Here is a 19069-nt window from a genome sequence, read left to right on the forward strand (position 1 = left end):
ACCTGTCCACAACCTCAAACAGTCACACTCCAAACTCCACTATGGCCGAGACCAAAGAGCTATCAAAGGACACCAGAAACAAAATTGTAGACCTGCACCAGGCTGGGAAGACTGAATCTGCTATAGGTAAGAAGCTTGGTTTGAAATAATCAACTGGGGGAGCAATTATTAGGAAATGGAAGACATACAAGACCACTGATAATCTCCCTCGATCCGGGGCTCCACGCAAGATCTCACCCCGTGGGGTCAAAATGATCACAAGAACGGTGAGCAAAAATCCCAGAACCACACGGGGGGACCTAGTGAATGACCTGCAGAGAGCTGTGACCAAAGTAACAAAGCCTACCATCAGTAACACACTACGCCGCCAGGGACTCAAATCCTGCAGTGCCAGACATGTCCCCCTGCTTAAGCCAGTACATGTCCAGGCCCATCTGAAGTTTGCTAGAGAGCATTTGAATGATCCAGAAGAAGATTGGGAGAATGTTATATGGTCAGATGAAACCAAAATATAACTTTTTGGTAGAAACTCAACTCGTAGTGTTTGGAGGACAAAGAATGCTGAGTTGCATCCAAAGAACACCATACCTACTGTGAAGCTTTGGGGTGGAAACATCATGCTTTGGGGCTGTTTTTCTGCAAAGGGACCAGGACGACTGATCCGTGTAAAGGAAAGAATGAATGGGGCCCTGTATCGTGAGATTTTGAGTGAAAACCTCCTTCCATCAGCAAGGGCATTGAAGATGAAACGTGGCTGGGTCTTACAGCATGACAATGATCCCAAACACACCACCCGGGCAATGGAGTGGCTTCGTAAGAAGCATTTCAAGGTCCTGGAGTGGCCTAGCCAGTATGCAGATCTCAACCCCATAGAAAATCTTTGGAGTTGAAAGTCTGTTGCCCAGCAACAGCCCCAAAACATCACTGCTCTAGAGGAGATCTGCATGGAGGAATGGGCCAAAATACCAGTAACAGTGTGTGAAAACCTTGTGAAGACTTACAGAAAACGTTTGACCTGTCATTGCCAACAAAGGGTATATAAGTATTGAGATAAACTTTTGTTATTGACCAAATACTTATTTTCCACCATAATTTGCAAATAAATTCATAAAAAAATCCTACGTGTGATTTTCTGGATTTTTTTTCTAATTTTGTTTGTCATAGTTGAAGTGTACCTATGATAAAAATTACAGGCCTCTCATCTTTTTAAGTGGGAGAACTTGCACAATTGGTGGCTGACTAAATACGTTTTTGCCCCACTATTTTCTTCCCAGTCCCTTTCTGAACCATTTCCTATTTTTCCCCTCTCATCCCATCTGTCCCTCATTCATCCATCTGCCATCTCTTGTTCTCTGCTCCCATCCCCATGCATCCCCTCTGAGGTTGCATCCTCCGTGTATAGCACGTGTCTCCAGTCCGATGGTGGAACAGTGCAGAGGGATACAACCTCTGAGCCCCTGCAGAACACAACAGTCAGCTCCTCCTGAAGGTTATTTTTGGCCCAAAACCAAAAGACATGTGGGTCGAACAAGTAGGATTGTTTAATTTACACACCAATAGGCCTTATGTATTTGTAAAAGCAGGATTTGATCAATTATTTCCTAGCTGTTAACAGTTCATGTTTTGTAGTGCGTGTGCCGATCACTGTTCCACCAGAAAATGGCGAAGTGCTGCTACTCAACCCAGCAAGAGTCTGTAGAGAAGAAATAAGGCTCCTCTGATCCTAGATCTGTGCAACCTTTACCTAGGAGCAGTCACATGAACAAATGCAGACTCCAAAACAGTCAAGTGAAAGACAAAAAGGTTTTATTTAGAAATTCACAGTTTCTAATGGCACTACATCTTTGTAGTTACACTCACGCTCCTGTTGCACAATACTATGCAGCTCTTCCTCAGAGTACTCACAGTGAGAGAAAAGAGAAAAAAAGGAGGCATGGACAGAAACCACTTGAGACAGGGTTTAGTGTAGAAAAACAAAAAGGCATGAAGGTAGTAATAATAACAGTGCACACTGAGCCCCAGGGGTCACCAAGGACCTCCAGTCACTGTTAAATTAGGGCTTTGCAGAGTCTCTCTCACATGCATGTCAAGAGAAAACACTCACAGTGAAACAAACACTCAGTGAAACACTCACAGTGAAACACGTCCTTGCATGCATGCATACACACAAGTATAATATCATACACATTCAAAAAAGGAAGCAAAACAAAGAGGGTCATGGTTAGCTGGGTATGGAACACTTCAGATAAAGTTGTGCGTACCAAAACCCTTTCCCAACATTCCCTTTATTAAATTCATCCTCTGAAAACCACTACCTGCCTATGAGGTGGGGTGAATGTACAGTAATGAACAACAAATTAATGAATGACAGCTAGTAAGGAAAGTAGAGGTGGCCAGTTAAAGGAGCCATTCATGGTAAAGGGAAGAGAAGTGGTTAAATTAAAATAACTCTTGCCACAGTGTCTGAACCCTGACCTGTGTAGGGGGTTAGAGGTCAGGGTGTGGAAAGGGTACAGTAGGGGACCTGGGAGGCTGGTCTGTAGCGGAAAACTATAGAGGGAGTGTGTAGTGTTTATTTGGTTTGTGGTATTCCAGTGTCTCTTTCTCAGTTAGTCAACAACCAACCCAACTCAGAGGCCATCAGATCACACCCACACTATACACAGGCCAACTACACAGATATATAGTACACAGAGATGGGATTTTTCACATTTTCCCCTTTGCCGTGCCGATCACATCCTTGCACAGACACAGAACCAATGACTTCAAACATTTCTTCTCTTTTAACTTCATCTTCCCAAAGTCCTCTGAACAACTGAGGAAGCAGACCCACACCCTCTGATTTGTGAGTTGTGGCTGGTTCATATTGAATATTATTCTGTCTTATACAATCCAGCAACAGTTATTACTGGGGCTGATATGGTTACAGCCCTCCGTACCCTGATAGAGGTCTAGTTAAGAGAGGTTTGTGTGTGTGAGACAGTGGAGGTGACTCAAAACCACAGAAATATAAAAAGGTGGACACCTTGTTGTCTCTATATCTTTGTAAAAACAAATATTGGTCACAAAAGAGGTGAACATCTGAGCCAATGTGTTAAATAGTGTGTCGGGCAGCCAGTGGAAAAATCACACAGTATGCAACAGTACCATGGTATGTATGTACGTCAGAGGCTGGTGGGAGGAGCTATAGGAGGATGGGCTCTTTGTAATGGCTGGAATTTAATAAATGGAATGAGTCAAATGTGGTTTCTTTGTGTTGCTACCGTTCCATTAATTCCATTTAATGGTGGGAGGAGCCATTATTTGACCAACTAGGCTACCTTGGGCGGTAGGTAGCCTAGTGGTTAGAGCGTTGGACTAGTACCCGAAAGGTTGAAAGATGGAATCCCCGAGCTGACAAGGTAAAAATCTGTCGTTCTGCCCCTGAACAGGCAGTTAACCCACTGTTCCACGGCCATCATTGAAAATAAGAATTTGTTCTTAACTGACTTGCCTAGTTAAATCAAATATGTTTTGTTTTTTTGCCATTACAATGAGTCTTCCTATAGCTCCTCCCACCAGCCTCCTCTGATGTACCTGTACCTTTGTCTGTGTGTATATGTGTTTTAATTGAAACCATTATTATTGTCTGTACCGTGTGTGTGCCCCTGGGCTACAGTATGTGGGGTTTGCTGTGAGGCCAGGACATAAATAGATAAATAAAACTGACCTCACAGAGTCCTCAATAGGACCTCAGGGGATCTGCTCTCAAAGTGAAGTTACCCCTAGACACTGTTCTAAGATCAGTATTGCATTGTTGATTCAAATGGTGAACATGAGGAATTGGGGGAGGGAAAGCTGATCTTAGATTAGTAACTAAAGGCAACTTCTACCCACAAAGATGTGACATCTTCAGACTGAACTGTTCCCAACAACTAGAATATCACACAACACTCAGTTCTCAGCATGGCTCATAAACATCTCAATATAAAAACACAACCCAACTGACTGACTGGGTTCTGGCTGCAGAGACTACCTGCCACAATGTGCAAAAACAACCAGCCTAGAAAAAGTCCAGCAGCTAAGCCTCAAATTTGAGGGGAATTGTTGATTTTGTGATAAAAACACCACATTTCACACACAGCTAGAACAAGTCCCAAGAAGTGTGTTTTTTAAATATATTTTTTAGCTATAATGCCATCACAGATGTTTTGTATTACCACCCTGGCAGCATTTCCAAAATGGCCACCAACCAGCCCCATGGAGCCATATTGGACAGGAGTTACATAGCCATATCTCCATAAATATTAGGTACATAAAGCCCAATTGATGACTTAAAATGTTTGTGGGGGTCTGTAGAACACAATAGAATGGACCAAGTATACCAGTTAGATGTGATCTTTAAAATTGAATATACTTCATCCTAATTTTCCGTATTTTAACAGTACAATATCCCTTTTCTCTTAGCTGGCTGTGTGTTTGTTAGTGTGTGTGTGTGTGTGTGTGTGTGTGTGTGTGTGTGCGCGCGCGTGTATTTTGGGCCCAGCCCATACAACTTTCAGAGGTCTTACTGGAGAGACAAGCTGCTATGTAAACTAGTTCAATAGTTAGAGCTTCTTCCTTAGTATCACAGCTGGATAAACATGGCTAGCCGCTAGAGACACAGAGACATGAACACACACACACACACACACACACACACACACACACACACACACACACACACACACACGCAGTGTATCTTCATTCAGCTCTGCTGGTTGTGTTAGGTTAGACTGCCTGAGAGCGCGAGACAGAGGGCCTGCTGTGGTGTGAAGGGTTAACACCCCAGTCCCATATGAACAACAACTGCAATAGTGTTCGCTAGCTCTGAACACTACACAGAGAATGAACAGAATGTGGAAATGGAAGACAGGAGAAAGGAGGGAGGGATGGGTTAGAGAAGTAACTAGTCCTGCTGCACAGTTCTCTCATTGCGACACATTTCATCCTTACAGCTTCATACTCTACTTTCACAGGCCCCAGGAGAGGCACGGGGCTCCGGTAGGAGCTCTACCCAGCCAGCCCTTCTCCTCTCTGGGTACAGGGCTGCAGTACAAGCCCCTGACGCATAGGTCTTATGGAGCAATGGGCTTGTCCAGTAGAAACAGGTCACATGTTTGAATGTCTGTTTTCTTATAACACTCCAAAGCATTACAGTTTTGCTCTCCGAAAAGAAAAAAAACAATACTTTGAAAATTTTTTTTTTTTTCCATTGGTGAAAGCTTTCGAATGGACAGTAAAGGCACATGACCATTAAATGGTCTCTGATTGGTGGGGAGGGTGGCTGTTGATGGGCAACTAATGCCATGGTTTCCGAGTTCCACTGTAGGCCATGGTGCTCATGGGAGAAGTGGTTCAGAGATGTGGCCATTTTGGGGCGAGACCACACCCCTTCACACCTCCCTAATTAAGTCTGCTACCAGGGTGCGTGTGTGTGTGTCTGAGTCAGTCTGAAATGTGCATTTGTGATTAGACATGTCCTGTGACAGCCGTAGGGCCAATAGTCCCCACGCTGATCTTCTTGTTTCCCTTGATCAGCTGCTGCAGGCTGGGCAGAGAGTTCATAGCCCCCCCTGTCTGTCTGGAGGATAACTGCAGCTCCACTTGACGAGACCTCTGACGCTTCGCTGACCTCTTCTTAGAGGGAGGGAGGGAGGTGAGGCAGAGCGGGACAGGGAGGGCAGCATGGCCGTTTAACATGCACGGGGGGGAGGAGAGTGGCGGGCCACGGCTGATGTAGGACTCCTCAGAGTGGGTGGAAGAGCTGCCGCTGCTGCTCTCTGAGGGGACGTGGAGCTCCTTACAAGAGATGTCTTCTAAAATTGGAGGTGGTGGTGGGGGTGGGGGAGTCACAGAGTGGGGGAGGCCGTTGCATTCGAGTGCCCCGTCAGCCCCTGGGGAAGAGGGAGCTGATAATGCTGCCTTCAGTTTACATCGTTTCTTCTGGAGAGAGAGAGAGGGAGGGAGGGAGGGAGGGAGGGATGGAGAGATCGATAAATAAAGAGTACAAGGCAAACGACAGATGTAAAAAAAACATGTTAAGTCATGTTAACCACCTCTATACCAGACACACGGCACAGTTACAACCAAACTACACAGACACCGAGCTCTCAAAGATACATTTTGATTGTGTCTAAATATTTTGATCCAGTACTGTGTGAGACACAAACAGGACAGCACAAGGCAGGGGAAGGCAGGGACAGTGGGGAGAATGGCATTAAAAAGGATAGGGTGCTGACCAAACCTTAGCATCTCTATATAAACTCCAGCAAAGCCATGTTATGCAGATTAAACCCTGACCCAATGACTACCAAATGGAGGGTAGCTGCCGGTCCCTCCTGGATCACAGCTTAAGTCTGGGTTGTGGATAAAAAACAGGATGTCAGCTATTGGTGGGTTACAACTTTTAAACCACTGCACAATCCTGCCCTGTGCATGCTCCTACATCACCCCCCTAACAGTCCAGCTCCAGTGTCAGCAGAGAAATGGTTAACTCGACTAAATCAACAGAAACGGCCTATAATCACAGATCTAGGATCAGCTTAACTCTCCCCAGACCCTAACCTTAACAATTAGGATGGGAGAAAGCTAAACTAACCTTAGATCAGAGTCTAGGGCAGCGTTTCCCAAACTTGGTCCTCCGGAACGTTTTGGTTTTTGCCCTAACACTACACAGCTGATTCAAAGCTTGATGATCATTTGAATCAGCTGTAAAGGGCAAAAAACAAAATGTGCACCCATTGGGGTCCCGAGGACAGAGTTTGGGAAACCCTGGTCTGGGGGCAAATTCACCCTACTCCACTGAGACCATAAGCAAACAAGATGGCCGCGGGGGCCACCATACAACAGCAGTAGCAGACGGAGAGGAGAGCAGGGGACACTGTACCTTTTTCTCTGGTGAGAACCTTAAAGGTTCAACAATGTATAGGTCGTCGGGGCCTACTGAACAGGGAGAGAACAGGGCCATGTTAATGATGGGATGGCATACAGGAACACGCATGACACAAGCAGCATGACACCACATTGCAAGTAGTACTACTGATTACTATTAAAGTAATGTTACACAACCTTGATATACTATATCCCAGAATAAAGGTTATAGCTACACTGAAGAGGTTATAGCTAGCAGTTAGCCTACATTGGGCCTACAAGGCAGTTTTCTCTAGTTGTTGCTACTACTTGCAGTGGTCTAACAGAAGCAGCCAGGCTAAAGCATTGTGTTCTATGTACAGTACCAGTCAAAAGTTGACACACCCACTCATTCCAGGGTTTTTCTTTATTTAGACTATTTTCTATATTTTAGAATAATAGTGAAGACATCAAAACTAGGAAATAACACATATGGAATCATGTAGTACACGCAAGCACACCAAGACAAAACCTATTCTCCCTCAGGAGACTGAAAAGATTTGTCATGGGTCCTCAGATCCTCAAAAAGTTATACAGCCGCACCATCAAGAACATCCTGACTGGTTGCATCACCGCCTGGTATGGTAACTGCTCGGCCTCCGACCACAAGGCACTACAGAGGGTAGTGCGTACGGCCCAGTACATCACTGGGGCCAAGCTTCCTGCCATCTAGGACCTCTATACCAGGCGTGTCAGAGGAAGGCCTAAAAATTGTCATAGACTCCAGCTACCCTAGTCATAGACACTTCTCTCTGCTACCGCACGGTACCGGAGCGCGAAGTCTAGGTCCAAGAGGCTTTTAAACAGCTTCTACCCCCAAGCCATAAGACTCCTGAACAGCTAATCAAAAGGACTACCCAGACCCCTCTTTACACTGCTGCTACTCTCTTGTCATCTATGCATAGGCCCTTTAATAACTCTACCTACATACTAGCTCAAATAACCGGTGCCCCCACACATCGACTCAGTATCAGTACCCCCCTGTATATAGTCTCGCTATTGTTATTTCACTGCTGCTCTTTAATTACTTGTTACTTTGACCTCTTACCTGTATTTTTTAAAACTGCATTGTTGGTTAGGGGCTCATAAGTAAGCATTTCACTGTAAGGTCAATACCAGTTGTATTCGGTGAATGTGACTAATACAATTTGATTTTGTAAGCAACAAATCAAAATATTTTTTATATATTTTAGATTCTTCAAAGTAGCCACTCTTTGCCTTGACAGATTTGCACACATGGCATTCTCTCAACCAGCTTCATGAGGTAGTGACCTGGAATGTGTCTTGGTAAAAGGTGTGTCTTGCTAAAAGTTAATTTGTGGGAATTTCTTTCCTCCTTAATGCGTTTGAATCAATCAGTTGTGTTGTGACAAGGTAGGGATGGTATACAGAAGATAGCACTATTTGGTAAAAGACCAAGTCCATATTATGGCAAGAACAGCTCAAATAAGCAAATGGAAACGACAGTCCATTTGTTTTAAGACATGAAGGTCTTCACGGAACATTTCAAGAACTTTGAAAGTTTCTTCAACTGCAGTCATAAGAACTGGGGTGGCAGGTAGCCTCGTGGTTAGAGTGTTGGAACAGTAACCGAAAGGTTTCTGGATCGAATCCCCGAGCTGACAAGGTAAAAATCTGTCGTTCTGCCCCTGAACAAGGCAGTTAACCCACTGTTCCCCGGTAGGCCGTTATTGCAATTAAGAATTTGTTCTTAACTGACTTGCCTAGTTAAATAAAATGTTACATCGTTTTTTTTAACCATCAAGCACTATGATGAAACTGTCTCATGAGGACCACCACAGGAAAGGAAGACCCAGAGTTACCTCTGCTGCAGAGGATAAGTTCATTAGAGTTACCAGCCTCAGAAATTGCAGCCCAAATAAATGCTTCACATAGTTCAAGTAACAGACACATCTCAACATCAACTGTTCTGAGACTACGTGAAATCAGGCCTTCATGGTCAAATTGCTGCAAAGAAACCACTACTAAAGGACACCAATAAGAAGAGACTTGCATGGTCCAAGAAACACGAGCAACGGACATCAGAACAGTGGAAATCTGTCCGTTGCTCAGATGAGTCAAAATGTGAGATCTTTTGTTTCAACCGCAGTGTCTTTGTGAGATGCTGAGTAGGTGAACAGAGGATCTCCGCATGTGTGGTTCCCAACATGAAGCATGGAGGTGGTGGTGTGATGGTGCTTTGCAGGGAACACTGTCAGTGATTTATTCAGAATTCAAGGCACACTTAACAGGCATGGCTACCACAGCATTCTGCAACAATACGCCATGCCATCTGGTTTTTGTTTTTCAACAGGACAATGACCCAACACACCTCCAGGCTGTGAAAGGGCTATTTAAAAAAGAAGGAGAGTGATGGAGTGCTGCATCAGATGACCTGGCCTCCACAATCACCCAACCTCAACCCAATTGAATGGTTTTTGGATGAGTTGGACTACAGAGTGAAGGAAAACCAGCCAACAAGTGCTCAGCATATGTGGAAACTCCTTCAAGACGGTTGGAAAAGCGTTCCTCATGAAGGTTGTTGAGAGAATGGAAAGTTGTCATCAAGCCACAGGGTGACTACTTTTAAACAAATCAAAATGTATTTAATATTCTTCACACTTTTTTGGTTACTACATGATTCCATTTGTTTTATTTCATAGTTTAGATGTATTCACTATTATTCTACAATGTAGAAAATAGTCAAAATAAAGAACCTGGAATGAGTAGGTGTGTCAAACATTTGACTGGTACTGTATACTCTCATTCAGTTCAGCATCTGTATGGACACACAGCTGGCATAAACAGGTGCTCTGGCCCAAGAACAGCACAGACATGAGAAAAAAAAAGTATATATATGAGAGCGAGAGAGCGAGGAGAGAGAAATATTGGGAGTACTATGTTTCCTGTCTGTCTGAATGAAGGTCTTTATTCCTTCAGGAGAGGGGTGTGCCCAGGCCATCCCACTGGAGTGTCTGTGGCTCCAGTACCCTACAGTACCCTTACAGCAGCCATACAGCAGCTCACCAGCATGGTACAGCCAGCCAGCCCGGCAGTCCAGAGAGAGACCATGCATGGGCAGAGCACAGTCATGCACAGATGTTGCTCTGAGACTGTAGCAGTAATGTGGTGTATGATGGCGCTGGCATGGAAGGCTTTCTGAAGACTGTCGTGTCTAGTCTTTTAGTCATAGCTCCTGAGCAGCAACAGGATGGACAGAGCAGCGATGTAGAAGACAGGAAGCTTAGAGGAAAAGGGTGTGTGTGTGTGTGTGTGTGTAAGAGAGAGGCCATGTGACTGAGTGTTTGTAGAGTGACTAAGTGTGTGTGTGTGTACACACTTACCTTCTGAAGTAGGAAAGGTGAAGGACTTGGAGCGTACGAGAGGACACGATATCCTCCGCTTCAGACTCATATCCTCATAGGAGGAGAAACACCTAAAACACACGATAGGATAGCACTGTTCTAAATCTATGGAAGTGACGCAGTCATTCGTTTGAAATGTTGCGCTGCCATGCTGCCATGCTTGCTAGCTAGTCAACTACGGCTAACTTACAGAAAAGTAGCTGCATTTGCATTTGTTTTAGCTGTTTTCAAGTGACATTTATTTGGATGCATCCATAACAATGAGGTAATGATGCGTGATTTCGCCTGGCATAGAAAAAATGTGCTCTTTCGTCAAGACACTGTTCAGAGGAGCTAGTCAACAACACAGCTAACACAATCACTTTCATTTCGTTTTGACCTGTTTTTCTATCAACATTTATTTGGATATATCCATAACAACTATGCGGAGTCCTGATTTCCACTGACTAAGAAAAGATCTCCTCGTCCTGACACAATCCTCAATAAGACAGTGGAGATAGAGTTTCAATATTGAAACAAGACAGGAAGTCTTATACCTATTTCGGTTGTTGAAAACCAACTGCTAGTTTAAAAGAAAGGGGAGATCATGTCTAGCGGCTTCTTAATGGTGGACATCCCGTTTCTAAATTGCCCGGCTGGGCTGATGAAATAGTGGATTGCGCATCGAGATGGAACAGTAAATAGGCATTTCAACATCATAACTGGTGGCAACCAGCTGGAACACAGTTTTAACCAAATCAGCATTAAGGATTAAACCCACCCGTTGTATAAAATAAAACATTAACTGGGCTAAGAGAAAACATTATATTAGACCCAGAAAGCACCAACAATACTCTAATAAATAATATGGAGAGATCAGACAAAAAAGGTGTGTGTGTTTACCTCTTGGGGCTGGGGTAGTGGTTGACTGTGGTATGTGTGTTGGTGTGTGTTTACCTCTTGGGGCTGGGGTAGTGGTTGACTGCAGTGTGTGTGTTGGTGTGTGTTTACCTCTTGAGGCTGGGGTAGTAGTTGACTGCAGTGTGTGTGTTGGTGTGTGTTTACCTCTTGGGGCTGGGGTAGTGGTTGACTGCAGTGTGTGTGTTGGTGTGTGTTTACCTCTTGGGGCTGGGGTAGTGGTTGACTGCAGTGTGTGTGTTGGTGTGTGTTTACCTCTTGGGGCTGGGGTAGTGGTTGACTGCAGTGTGTGTGTTGGTGTGTGTTTACCTCTTGGGGATGGGGTAGTGGTTGACTGTGGTATGTGTGTTGGTGTGTGTTTACCTCTTGGGGCTGGGGTAGTGGTTGACTGCAGTGTGTGTGTTGGTGTGTGTTTACCTCTTGGGGATGGGGTAGTGGTTGACTGTGGTATGTGTGTTGGTGTGTGTTTACCTCTTGGGGCTGGGGTAGTGGTTGACTGCAGTGTGTGTGTTGGTGTGTGTTTACCTCTTGAGGATGGGGTAGTGGTTGACTGCAGTGTGTGTGTTGGTGTGTGTTTACCTCTTGGGGCTGGGGTAGTGGTTGAGTGCGGTGTGTGTGTTTACCTCTTGGGGCTGGGGTAGTGGTTGAGTGCGGTGTGTGTGTTTACCTCTTGGGGCTGGGGTAGTGGTTGACTGCGGTGTGTGTGTTGGTGTGTGTTTACCTCTTGGGGCTGGGGTAGTGGTTGACTGCGGTGTGTGTGTTGGTGTGTGTTTACCTCTTGGGGCTGGGGTAGTGGTTGAGTGCGGTGTGTGTGTTTACCTCTTGGGGCTGGGGTAGTGGTTGACTGCGGTGTGTGTGTTGGTGTGTGTTTACCTCTTGGGGATGGGGTAGTGGTTGAGTGCAGTGTGTGTGTTGGTGTGTGTTTACCTCTTGGGGCTGGGGTAGTGGTTGACTGCAGTGTGTGTGTTGGTGTGTGTTTACCTCTTGGGGATGGGGTAGTGGTTGACTGCAGTGTGTGTGTTGGTGTGTGTTTACCTCTTGGGGCTGGGGTAGTGGTTGACTGCAGTGTGTGTGTTGGTGTGTGTTTACCTCTTGGGGCTGGGGTAGTGGTTGACTGCAGTGTGTGTGTTGGTGTGTGTTTACCTCTTGGGGCTGGGGTAGTGGTTGACTGCAGTGTGTGTGTTGGTGTGTGTTTACCTCTTGGGGCTGGGGTAGTGGTTGACTGCAGTGTGTGTGTTGGTGTGTGTTTACCTCTTGGGGCTGGGGTAGTGGTTGACTGCGGTGTGTGTGTTGGTGTGTGTTTACCTCTTGGGGATGGGGTAGTGGTTGACTGCAGTGTGTGTGTTGGTGTGTGTTTACCTCTTGGGGCTGGGGTAGTGGTTGACTGCAGTGTGTGTGTTGGTGTGTGTTTACCTCTTGGGGCTGGGGTAGTGGTTGACTGCAGTGTGTGTGTGTGTTTACCTCTTGGGGCTGGGGTAGTGGTTGACTGCAGTGTGTGTGTTGGTGTGTGTTTACCTCTTGGGGCTGGGGTAGTGGTTGACTGCAGTGTGTGTGTTGGTGTGTGTTTACCTCTTGGGGCTGGGGTAGTGGTTGACTGCGGTGTGTGTGTTTACCTCTTGGGGCTGGGGTAGTGGTTGACTGCAGTGTGTGTGTTGGTGTGTGTTTACCTCTTGGGGCTGGGGTAGTGGTTGACTGCAGTGTGTGTGTTGGTGTGTGTTTACCTCTTGGGGCTGGGGTAGTGGTTGACTGCAGTGTGTGTGTTGGTGTGTGTTTACCTCTTGGGGCTGGGGTAGTGGTTGACTGCAGTGTGTGTGTTGGTGTGTGTTTACCTCTTGGGGCTGGGGTAGTGGTTGACTGCAGTGTGTGTGTGTGTTTACCTCTTGGGGCTGGGGTAGTGGTTGACTGCAGTGTGTGTGTTGGTGTGTGTTTACCTCTTGGGGCTGGGGTAGTGGTTGACTGCAGTGTGTGTGTGTGTTTACCTCTTGGGGCTGGGGTAGTGGTTGACTGCAGTGTGTGTGTTGGTGTGTGTTTACCTCTTGGGGATGGGGTAGTGGTTGACTGCAGTGTGTGTGTTGGTGTGTGTTTACCTCTTGGGGCTGGGGTAGTGGTTGACTGCAGTGTGTGTGTTGGTGTGTGTTTACCTCTTGGGGCTGGGGTAGTGGTTGACTGCAGTGTGTGTGTTGGTGTGTGTTTACCTCTTGGGGATGGGGTAGTGGTTGACTGCAGTGTGTGTGTTGGTGTGTGTTTACCTCTTGGGGCTGGGGTAGTGGTTGACTGCGGTGTGTGTGTTGGTGTGTGTTTACCTCTTGGGGCTGGGGTAGTGGTTGACTGCGGTGTGTGTGTTGGTGTGTGTTTACCTCTTGGGGATGGGGTAGTGGTTGACTGCAGTGTGTGTGTTGGTGTGTGTTTACCTCTTGGGGCTGGGGTAGTGGTTGACTGCAGTGTGTGTGTTGGTGTGTGTTTACCTCTTGGGGATGGGGTAGTGGTTGACTGCAGTGTGTGTGTTGGTGTGTGTTTACCTCTTGGGGCTGGGGTAGTGGTTGACTGCAGTGTGTGTGTTGGTGTGTGTTTACCTCTTGGGGCTGGGGTAGTGGTTGACTGCAGTGTGTGTGTTGGTGTGTGTTTACCTCTTGGGGCTGGGGTAGTGGTTGACTGCAGTGTGTGTGTTGGTGTGTGTTTACCTCTTGGGGCTGGGGTAGTGGTTGACTGCGGTGTGTGTGTTGGTGTGTGTTTACCTCTTGGGGCTGGGGTAGTGGTTGACTGCAGTGTGTGTGTGTGTTTACCTCTTGGGGCTGGGGTAGTGGTTGACTGCAGTGTGTGTGTTGGTGTGTGTTTACCTCTTGGGGCTGGGGTAGTGGTTGACTGCAGTGTGTGTGTTGGTGTGTGTTTACCTCTTGGGGCTGGGGTAGTGGTTGACTGCAGTGTGTGTGTTGGTGTGTGTTTACCTCTTGGGGATGGGGTAGTGGTTGACTGCAGTGTGTGTGTTGGTGTGTGTTTACCTCTTGGGGCTGGGGTAGTGGTTGACTGCAGTGTGTGTGTTGGTGTGTGTTTACCTCTTGGGGATGGGGTAGTGGTTGACTGCAGTGTGTGTGTTGGTGTGTGTTTACCTCTTGGGGCTGGGGTAGTGGTTGACTGCAGTGTGTGTGTTGGTGTGTGTTTACCTCTTGGGGCTGGGGTAGTGGTTGACTGCAGTGTGTGTGTTGGTGTGTGTTTACCTCTTGGGGCTGGGGTAGTGGTTGACTGCAGTGTGTGTGTTGGTGTGTGTTTACCTCTTGGGGCTGGGGTAGTGGTTGACTGCAGTGTGTGTGTTGGTGTGTGTTTACCTCTTGGGGCTGGGGTAGTGGTTGACTGCAGTGTGTGTGGTGGTGTGTGTTTACCTCTTGGGGCTGGGGTAGTGGTTGAGTGCAGTGTGTGTGGTGGTTTGTGTGTTGGTGCTCCGGCAGCAGTGCAGGCAGAACACCAGGCCCAGACAGAGACACAGGACTAGAGACACCACCAGGTAACTCTGTCGGTCTGACACCTAGTAAACACGAACACATATAAGATCTGATTATGACATTTTGCAAGATGATTAAAATTAGGCCAACATTTTATCTGACACTCAATAAATGTAGGTAGTATTACTGTGTACCTCTTTCTGTAACTGTGAGACAGTCATGGTGAGGTTGATCATCAGCTTGGTGACGTTCTCCAGCTGGCCCTGTAACATCTGAATTGACTCTGTCTGTCTCTGGTCCTGAGGGATCACACAACCAAGATGCAACGTTAATAAAACCCTGAGACAACCAACCTACTCCACAAAAGACAACCCCAACCATACAACCTATACCAGTGTTTCTCAACGACTGTCCTCCAGTACCCTCAACAGCACGTTTTTGTCGTGGCCGCAGACAAGCACACCTGATTCTACTTCTCAGCTAATCATCAAGTCCTTGACAAGTCAATTCTGGTGTTTTTGCCCGGGGCTACAACAACAATGTGTGCTGTTGGGGGTACTGGAGGACCGGAGTTGGGATACACTGACCTACGATAAACCACATGTTAACCATCACTGAACTAAACAAATCACAACTATCCAACTGTCCTCCAACCCAAACCAAGAAGCAACCGTTTGTAATGGACCTGTTCTCCAGCGATGCGGGAGGTGTTCTGTAGCTTGATGATGGTCTTGTTGAAGGCCCTCTGCATCTCCTCCATCTGCTTACGATACCTAGAACACACCACACACACAACAAGCTAATCAGAGCCTGAACAGGACAAGTCATATGGAGGAACCTACGACGTGGCTATAAGGTTTAAAAAGACACAAAAACATTCACACACACAACAAAAACTCACCTCTGGCTGAGCTCCTCCAGATATCTGCTGCTGAGGGACATGTTCATCTCCAGGGCTTTGATCCTGTTGTTCAACCTCATGAACACACTCTCCTTCTGACTGGAGCCGTGCACGTTCATGCCTCCATTCCCTCCAATATACTCCCCTGTGCTCTGCAGCTCAGCGTAGAAGTCCGTAGCTGTCCGGTGTAAATGTCCGTTAGCAATAACCGGGAGGCTAAGTAGCAGGTCCTCCGTGGACTCTTCCCTAAGTGGGTGCTCTGCTGGCTGGGGAGAGGAGTCGCCGCCCTGCTCCCCTTGGCCCTTGAGGTCTCCACTTTCTACCCCAGCCCTGGGTGTGTGTGGCTCTGCGTGTGTGTCGGGCTGGAGGGGCACAGGGAGTTCGGTGGGAGGGGGGATGTCTGCAGGTCTGGAGGCAGTGGGGAGGGGCTGGACTGGCTGCTCCTTCAGGGAGAGTGGAGGGAGGTCCAGAGAAGCTGTCTCAGAAGTTGGGGGGTGGAGGGGGGTAGTGGGACTGGGGGAAGGGTTGGGGGTGCTGGCCTCCTGGGCCTCTGGGACAGGGGCCCCCTGCAGGGCTGGAGGGGGGACGGGGTCATCTTGGCTGAGGGGCCGGGAAGCTTCGTCCTGGGTAGGGGTGGGTTTGGAGAGGGGGGTGTGAGAGAAGCTGTGGGGGGGCAAGGTAGAGGTCCGGCTAGGCTCCAGAACAATGATGTGGTCTACGGGGTGTGTGTCTGTGTGATTGTGTGAATCTGTAGGAGATAAAACCTCGTTTTGGGCCCGGGGGGCCGTCTCAGGATCAGGGACCGGCTCTGTGTGTGTTGGGGCTTCCTGGGTGTGTGTGGCGGCGGGGACAGGGTCCTGTATGGTGGTGTGTGTGGGTAAGGGAGTGTCTATGGAGGTGTGTGTGTACGTGTCTTGCTGTCTCTCTCTGGCGAGGCAAGCGTCACACCAGCGCCGTAGCAGCTCCGGCAGTGTGGCCACACACGAGACAGAAGAGAGGGAAGACACGGAGGAGAGAGGACAGTACAGCTGGCTCTCCCTCATCCACTGTTCCTCTCTCTCCTCATCATCATCCCCCTCTTCCTCCATAAGAGTCACAGTGGACTGTGGGGGCTCCTCTTCCTCCACCACCAGAGTCACGATCTGTCCATCCTCCGGGGAGGGTACGGGGGAGTCCGGGGAGGAGAGGGTGACATCGGGGTCCTCCTGAGGAGCGGGGTGGTCTGGATCCACTCTGAGAGAGAGGAGGAAGTTAGAGACTCGTAGTGCAAGGTGAGAGAGAGTGAGTGAGTGAGTGAGTGACTCACGCTGGAAGAGGTGTGGTGATGGTAGGGGTTGGTGTGAGCAGCACCTCCTTATTCCCCTCGGTTTGGTTCTGGGCTTCTGATGATGCGTTGGCTGGAAGAGATACACAGACACACAGCAGTCTTTAGATACAGTCATCAACTACCACAATTACATAGAACATGTATGTCAACTACTACATTAACTTCATTTCATAGGATAACTATCACTAGTCATGACAAGGTTCAGTTCTCTAACCCCAGACCAGCTATAGTCTGATGCCAGTCTGGTGCTGCTCTAGCCAACTATGTTGTTGCCCAGTTCAGTGGGTTAAAATGGGGAACAGAGACAAACCACCAAACATCTATGTTTGGGGTAACGACCACAAGAGATTTGGCAAAAACAGAAACAGCCAGGCTGGTCCAGTTAGGACTGCTCTCATACCTCAGTGACCCTGTGGGTTGAAAAATGGTTTAACAAACAGCCCATAGTTGGTCACTTCAGCTGCCCTGAATGCAGCCCATAGTGAAGGCTGTGTAACGGTTTGTGAGGATGTGTGAGTGTGTGTGTGTGCCATTGGGACCAGGGGGTAAACCCGTGTTAGAATAGTATTTAGACTCCAGCAGTATCTGAGGGTAAGATGGGGACCAGAGGTATTTGGTTCTGCGTCATAGACCCCCCCAGTCCTAATAGAAACAGCTCCCCAGCTGCTGCCTTATAAAACACTGCTCCATTGTTCCTCTGAAAACATCCTGGCACCAGTCAAATCAACATCTGGAGCCTCAGGCAGGCAGGCAGGCAGGCAGATAACGCAAAGACGCAGACACACCAAACCGGAACCATATGACAGTTTCAGAACCGCCTAATCTAAACAAGATGGGTGAAGTTGGGCTTAGACTGAACTGTCCAGCAGGAAGGGAAGGAGAGATGGAAGGGGGAAGGAGAGGGCACAAACTTATATAATAGGGAAAAGGGGGTTGGGCAAGAAAAAGAAGGACGAGAGTAGCAAGACTTGCTGGGAAGAAAGCAGAACCAAAACTGGATCTACTGTTTGTGTTTGCTCCGAGGTGTGATGTCATTTGGAACATTCTGTTAATCGCCGACTGTGGTATGTGTGTGTGTGTGTGGTAGGGGTGTGATGTTTAAACTAAATTGGGATCTATGACATTTAGAAAAAAATCCCTAAAATCACATTGCAGTTATCACAAAACTACCACTAACAGGTCCCGATCATCATCATAAAATGGAAAAGTTGAAATTAAACAAATACCTAAACGCAGCAATGCTGTAAAGGAGGAGATATGCATATTTTAAATGACTTGACACGGATATAAAATGCTCTGCGCGTCATTAACAGTGTGGACAAGCCAGTTGGTTCTGTTTGAACGTTGGCGCTGGCTGTGTGGTTACTAAACGAGAACAAAGCTGGGTAGGATAACAGGGCTTGTTGTGTGTGTGTGTGTGTGTGTGTGTGTGTGTGAAGGCTAGATCGGTTCTTCTTAAACATAGTTGAATTCCAGAGCTTCTATTCTGTGAGGGAAAGAGGGGCAGGCTAAGTGCTGAGCCTCAACAAATCATGCTGGTTTAATTAAGATCTTTATTGTGTACAGAATACCTCTAATGTTCACACTGGGACATTCCCCTGGACAGCTCAGTGCTTTAGTTAGCACAAGATAAACCTTCCTCCATACATATGCAAACCTCATGCCTCTCGCTGCGAGGCCGGTTAACGCAGTAAGTTCATTACATTAACACATAGCATTTCCTCAAAGAAGAGGTCGACCGATTATGATTTTTCAACGCCGATACCGATTATTGGAGGATAAAAAAAAGCCAATACTGATTAATCAGCCGATTTTTAAAATGTATTTATTTATTTGTAATAATGACAATTACAACAATACTGAATTAACATTTTTATTTTAACTTAAAACATAAATAAAATCAATTTAGCCTCAAATAAATAATTAAACATGTTCAATTTGGTTTAAATAATGCAAAAACAAAGTGTTAGAGAAGAATGTAAAAGTGCAATATGTGCCATGTAAGAAAGCTAACTTTTAAATTCCTTGCTCAGAACATGAGAACATATGAAAGCTGGTGGTTCCTTTTAACAGGAGTCTTCAATATTCCCAGGTAAGAAGTTTTAGGTTGTAGTTATTATAGGACTATTTCTCTCTATACCATTTGTATTTCATATACCTTTGACTATTGGACGTTCTTATAGCTTTAGTATTGCCAATGTAACAGTATAGC

At 46.8% G+C, this 19069-nt stretch overlaps 1 protein-coding gene across 5 annotated transcripts in view; it reads right to left on the bottom strand.

Moving 5' to 3' along the window:
* Positions 1-1789: 1789 nt before the first annotated feature.
* The window catches only part of LOC139406666 (SUN domain-containing ossification factor-like), a 73135-nt gene continuing 55855 nt past the window's right edge, over positions 1790-19069 (bottom strand). For 4 of the 5 annotated variants that reach the window (XM_071149527.1, XM_071149526.1, XM_071149525.1 and 1 more), the window contains 8 exons: positions 16837-16927; positions 15531-16763; positions 15315-15402; positions 14824-14928; positions 14570-14712; positions 10275-10366; positions 6908-6963; positions 1790-5964 (listed from right to left, as the gene is read on the bottom strand). In XM_071149527.1, the coding sequence (XP_071005628.1) occupies positions 5491-5964; positions 6908-6963; positions 10275-10366; positions 14570-14712; positions 14824-14928; positions 15315-15402; positions 15531-16763; positions 16837-16927 (2282 nt within the window). In that variant the 3' untranslated portion in view covers positions 1790-5490. The remainder of the gene's footprint in view (positions 5965-6907; positions 6964-10274; positions 10367-14569; positions 14713-14823; positions 14929-15314; positions 15403-15530; positions 16764-16836; positions 16928-19069) is intronic. The other variant, XM_071149528.1, reaches the window with a different exon arrangement.

Source organism: Oncorhynchus clarkii, chromosome 4 (assembly GCF_045791955.1).
Source record: "Oncorhynchus clarkii lewisi isolate Uvic-CL-2024 chromosome 4, UVic_Ocla_1.0, whole genome shotgun sequence".
Lineage (NCBI taxonomy): Eukaryota > Metazoa > Chordata > Actinopteri > Salmoniformes > Salmonidae > Oncorhynchus > Oncorhynchus clarkii.